Here is a 6,000-nt window from a genome sequence, read left to right as displayed (position 1 = left end):
TTTGAGAAGTCCTGTTATGTATGAAGCTTTTTTTTTTTTTTACAGATTTTCTGAGGTTCACTCACTGCTGTCTGGTTGTAACAAAGTATTTAACAACAACACACTACAGCAATACCTAGAAATCACATGGCTTGACAGATCTTAAGATAATTGATTTATAGCTGTATTCCCATTATCAGTACCAGTGCATCTGAGGGTGGGGTTCAATGCGTAGCAAAAAACAAGAGAATCAAATTTTATGAAGCTTAAACAAATACCTGTCATTTTCCACAATTAGAAATAATATGCGTTTAAAACCACTCACACCTACCTAACTTAACAACTCCAAGCATGTCTCAATGGGACTTTACTAAATGCAATTTATCTCCAGCACTAAAACGTCCTTGGTAATTTTGAAGGCTGGCTCTGTTTGATGGGTTTATGTAGCGGTCTTAAAAGCAGGTTGATTGAGGGTTTTCTAGTCACGTGCTCGGGAGGGACCGACAACCGCCTCTTCCCCTCTTCCCAAACACGCACTGCAACTGCTGGTTTGTTTGGCAGCGCTGTCCACCAATCCGCATTCCAGTTTCTGCGGAACCTCTGACGGTAGATAGAGGGCGGCTGTGTGATCGTTGTTGATATTCTGCTGTACAGTGCTTCACAGCAGGAAGAATATGGAGACAGGGGTCAGACACAATTCTGGGACGTGTAAATAGATAGTACATAACTGGAAGGAGCGTTTTTAAAGGAACAAAGGTGTGACAACGGTAAGAATAAACGCAGTGGGGCTGTCTTAACATTGTGGGGTATTTTCGATTAGCTCACTTTACTTCTGTTCAACTTAGTTACCGTTAAACAAACAGACATCAGTTTGGCCTTGCAGAATTTTTTTCAAATGTTATTTTACTTAGTCGACGGATGCAATTACATATTACTCTTTTTGTTTGTTTGTTTTTGTTTATGCGTAATATATTGACAATTTATACAGAATCGAGTCGGTACCGAACCGATAGCAACACTGGCGCCTTACTGTAAGGAAACCTGCATATATTCATAATAATATATAAGGACTCCCAAAGGTAACATTTAATCACTGCGGAGAAACATTTTCTTTTGTATATATCTATGCAAAATACATCAAGATATTGCAATGCCACGCAACCACCCTTGCTACCCACAAGCATGCGTTCATCATCATAAGCCATTAATAACTTTTGTTTAAACCTGCAGAAAACATTTTTCAGAGACACGTAATTTGACCTATACACAGAATGACAATATTATAATTTTAGTTTTTATTTTTATTTTGGGGGCGGGGAGGGGGAAACACACAGACAAAACAATATTTAGCAGGGCTTATAGAAGCAAAGCAGTCTGGCCAAACTGTCTAGGGCTTGGTTTTTCTCATCCCTCGTCTCTCCGCTCTGTCTGAGTGTCTGCAAAGCTTATTGACATTTGACTGAGAGTCCTCCTGTTGCCAAGTCATAAAACTAGGATATGTTAACTCTCTGTCTAATAAAGCCCTGGCTCAGTCCCTGACTGTCTGTGTCAGACACATTAAGAGGTTTTTTTTAAAAAAACTTAAGCACACACTGTATTATTATTGAGCAAATACAGGGTAAATCCCCTGTTTAAAATGTCTTTATTAATGATCTGTTTGTGGATACGGCCTGTCATAGATGCAGTGTGGTGTATTGTTGGCCCTGTGGTTTTCTTTTAGCGATTCAAGACTGTTTTGGAATATCCAAGGCTTTTAAAACGCTTTAGTTTAGTATAACGGCATTGTCACAAGTCCCTTTTATTATTTTGTTAGTTTTCCAGAATTTAGGTGGGTTCTGACAGCATATTCTTCTGCTATAAACATGCAGTTGATTGGTGTTTATGGACAACAGCAAGAACTTTATTTTTACTGTTATTGGGGCAAGGCCGATTTCTTTGTCACTACCCAATGAATTCACATCCTTTGCAGCAGGTAATAGTCTCCACCTCAACTCTCACTTTGTTCTGCACATACAGTAGAACAACTTGTGGGGGATCAGGTGGGTGGTGCTGCAGCTGCAAATAAATCAAAAGGAACACTAGGGGGTGCTAAAACGTGATAAGGAGTTCTGTTCCCCAGCCAGTTCTCTCTCGCCCTTTGTGGACTTATTCAATATCAACAGAATTCAGCTCCCAAATCGTTGTTTAATTTCGGATTGTATTTGTATTTAGTCAGGTCTTAATTGATTCATTTCAGCAGGTGACTTTATTGCATATTTACTGTATAAAGGCTGACTAACTTTATTTACTATATTTTCAACATGGCTGTTTTTATAGATATTTGTCTTGATACGATCCTTATATATATTTTTTTTTGTTGTTTTTAAACTTGCCTGCTCTTGAGACAAGAGTGTAAGTCTTAAGATACATTCCAAAATATCACACAAATGAGTTATTGAGTGTATAGGCTTGTTATGGCAGAGTTCACATGGTATCGTTAATGGTTTGTGACATGCCCCTGGTTTCTGTCTGTCATGAATTTCAGAGCACTGAGCTTTGAAGTTTGATAAAACTGTCTACCAGCCATTCCAGCTATGCAGGCAGAGCAACCCCCCCCCCCCCCCCCCCCCCCCGGCTTCTGCTTCAGCTTTCTGTTTAATTGGCCTTGTGAAGCTTGCTGGCTAATACAAAAAAACAATACTTTATTCTTAAAAATAAATCTACCTAATTCCTTTATTTCCAGTTAAGGAGCTTTGTATTTCACACGGGGTGGTCGTGTGGATTGATCTTTAAAGGAAGTGCTTTTTTGATAATGTTGTGCCCCTTCCTGGTGCAGAGTAGTTTTGTTCAGGAAAGTTCTGATTTCCTAAAAAATTCTGAAACGCTGAGAATCTAAGTGGTCTGCAGACTAACGCTCTTCTATGGAGTTTTGGAAATTGGTTGCTGCCAATAGGACAAAAGGTTTGTGATTCAGCACCATGATGTCACTGTTGCTGACCCACAGACTTACATGAAAATTACTGCAGAACAGAACTTGGTGCCTGAAATTGTTTAATACAGTCCACGCATAAATGTTTTCAGAAACTAAGGTATTTTACAATACCTTGCACAATGCAGTTTGTATTATAAATCATATAATGATAAAACTGGGCCTGCTTGTTTTTATTGCTGTATAGCTTTTCCCTGCTGGAATATCCCTTCTAAGCAGTCCATTTATATTTAGTGCCATTGACTTCATCCTGGGCCAGCTATTATATTATACAGCACTGGCAACAGGGTCATGTCAACATAACAATCGATTCATCTTGAGTTGTGTGTCTTTTGTATCACTAATTCTCTAATGAACGGTTGATTGTGTTGGTTTATAGCACATGTTAAATCCTTGGTTTGCCTGCTCGCAGTTTGCAGAGTGGGTGATTCATTTTTTTTTCTTTCCAGTGGCAGGTGCTCCATTAAGAATAAAAGATGCTGTTGTCCCTGGGAATGCTGATGTTGTCTGCCACACAGATCTACACCATCTTTACAGTGCATCTGTTTGCCTTCTTGAATCTTCTGCCCGTGGATGCAGACATTGCAGCAGTGAGTTTCATGCTTGACATGAACAGTGTCACTCCGTATCTTTGCACTCAATGGCACGTTCACATGTGGGTTGTTGGGCAGTTTATTTCTAACTGAGCGCATGTCGGTTTAGTGTGAAGGCATGTATATACAGAAGTGCTCAAATTTGTTGGTACCCTTACAGCTCATTGAAATAATGCTTCATTCCTCCTGAAAAGTGATGAAATTAAAAGCTATTTTATCATGTATACTTGCATGCCTTTGGTATGTCATAGAATAAAGCAAAGAAGCTGTGAAAAGAGATGAATTATTGCTTATTCTACAAAGATATTCTAAAGGTCCATGGAACTGTAGCCAACCTCCCTGGGCACGGCCGCAAGAGGAAAATCAACCCCAGATTGAACAGAAGGATAGTGCGAATGGTAGAAAAAGAACCAAGGATAACTGCCAAAGAGATACAAGCTGAACTCCAAGGTGAAGGTACGTCAGTTTCTGATCGCACCATCCGTCGCTTTTTGAGCGAAAGTGGGCTCCATGGAAGAAGACCCAGGAGGACTCCACTTTTGAAAGAAAAACATAAAAAAGCCAGACTGGAATTTGCTAAAAATGCATATTGACAAGCCACAATCCTTCTGGGAGAATGTCCTTTGGACAGATGAGTCAAAACTGGAGCTTTTTGGCAAGTCACATCAGCTCTATGTTCACAGACGAGAAAATGAAGCTTTCAAAGAAAAGAACACCATACCTACAGTGAAACATGGAGGAGGCTCGGTTATGTTTTGGGGCTGCTTTGCTGCGCCTGGCACAGGGTGCCTTGAATCTGTGCAGGGCACAATGAAATCTCAAGACTATCAAGGCATTCTGGAGCGAAACGTACTGCCCAGTGTCAGAAAGCTCTGTCTCAGTCGCAGGTCATGGGTCCTCCAACAGGATAATGACCCAAAACACACAGCTAAAAGCACCCAAGAATGGATAAGAACAAAACATTGGACTATTCTGAAGTGGCCTTCTATGAATCCTGATCTGAATCCTATCGAACATCTATGGAAAGAGCTGAAACTTGCAGTCTGGAGAAGGCACCCATCAAACCTGAGACAGCTGGAGCAGTTTGCTCAGGAAGAGTGGGCCAAACTACCTGTTAACAGGTGCAGAAGTCTCATTGAGAGCTACAGAAAACATTTGATTGCAGTGATTGCCTCTAAAGGTTGTGCAACAAAATATTAGGTTAGCGGTCCCATCATTTTTGTCCATGCCATTTTCATTTGTTTTATTATTTACAATATTATCTTGAATAAAAAATCAAAAGCAAAGTCTGATTTCTATTAAATATGGAATAAACAATGGTGGATGCCAATTACTTTTGTCAGTTTCAAGTTATTTCGGAGAAAATTGTGCATTCTTCATTTTTTGTGGAGGGGTACCAACAAATTTGAGCACGTCTGTATGAATGCTCCAGGCAGTCTCTGTCCCCTTCAGACTTTGTTTTAATTGCACAGCATGTTCACACTGAGTTTGGGTGATTTCTTTCAGTGCCAGTTCAGAATAAAGTGGAAGTGAACCAGCAACTGTTCACAGAGTTCTTTTACACGGAAGTGTGACTTGAATTTAAAAAGGATGGTTCATTTGGAAACATTTGTTTATTAACACAAACATCATTTGTTTATTAACACAAACATCTTAAAACTCTTATTGTGTATAAACTAAAACTCTTAGGGCTGTATTCTGATCACAGCACAAATGAGAGTGCAAGCGAGAATGGCTCTTGCCACCGATTCTGTGGCGCATAAATGGAGCGAAGACGTAAAAAATACTGCACTGAAGACATGTCTTGCCCCATTATAGAGCGCCTGTCCCATCTAACATATATTTGCCGAAGTGATTCTGATGACAGTGCAGTGGGGTCCTTAATAGACAATTGAGCACTGTGTTAAGACCCGCTGAAACCAGGTTTATTTAGTGGTGCAATCAGGAACTTTAACAATTGAACACACTATAAAAAGCAAAGTAGTGCTAAGTAACAACTGCGTGTGTTTGGACTGACACAGAAAGAGGAAATCGAAGAAAGAAACAAAAGTAAAAGAAAAGAATGACTGGGATGGGTGAGGGGGATTTTTCTCTAGCATACTCCATCGCTAAGCTCTTGTAGTTCACATATTGTAATTCACATTTAGAGGATGCCACAATGATAAATAATTTGCTTTATTTATGTATTCATTTAAGATTGAGTAATTTAATTTGGTACGTAACTGTTCACAAACCACCATTTCCAACATCTTTAAATTTACAGTTTGGAGGTACTGTAGAGCTACAACATGGCCACAGACAGGGTTGGCGATTTCTTTCTTGATTTTAAGTTTTTTTTATATTAAAAAAAGCGCCAACCCTGTCTGTGGCTTATAACACTGTCTTTATACCAGCAAATATTTACTAAAGGTTTAAACAAAAAATCTCTCTAGAATGTGATTATAACATTCCCCTCATCTC

General features: G+C 39.4%; 1 protein-coding gene across 2 annotated transcripts in view; it reads left to right on the top strand.

Moving 5' to 3' along the window:
* The first annotated feature begins 518 nt into the window (after positions 1-518).
* LOC117416648 (E3 ubiquitin-protein ligase RNF13-like) overlaps positions 519-6,000 on the top strand; it is a 40,007-nt gene continuing 34,525 nt past the window's right edge. The window contains exons 1-2 of one of the 2 annotated variants that reach the window (XM_059034455.1): positions 519-746; positions 3,397-3,537. In XM_059034455.1, coding sequence (XP_058890438.1) covers positions 3,424-3,537 — 114 coding nt within the window. In that variant the 5' untranslated portion in view covers positions 519-746; positions 3,397-3,423. The remainder of the gene's footprint in view (positions 747-3,396; positions 3,538-6,000) is intronic. The other variant, XM_034027943.3, reaches the window with a different exon arrangement.

Source organism: Acipenser ruthenus, chromosome 12 (genome assembly GCF_902713425.1).
Source record: "Acipenser ruthenus chromosome 12, fAciRut3.2 maternal haplotype, whole genome shotgun sequence".
Taxonomy (NCBI): domain Eukaryota; kingdom Metazoa; phylum Chordata; class Actinopteri; order Acipenseriformes; family Acipenseridae; genus Acipenser; species Acipenser ruthenus.
The sequence above is the reverse complement of the archived record's forward strand: the minus strand, read 5'-3'. Positions and strand labels throughout refer to the sequence as shown.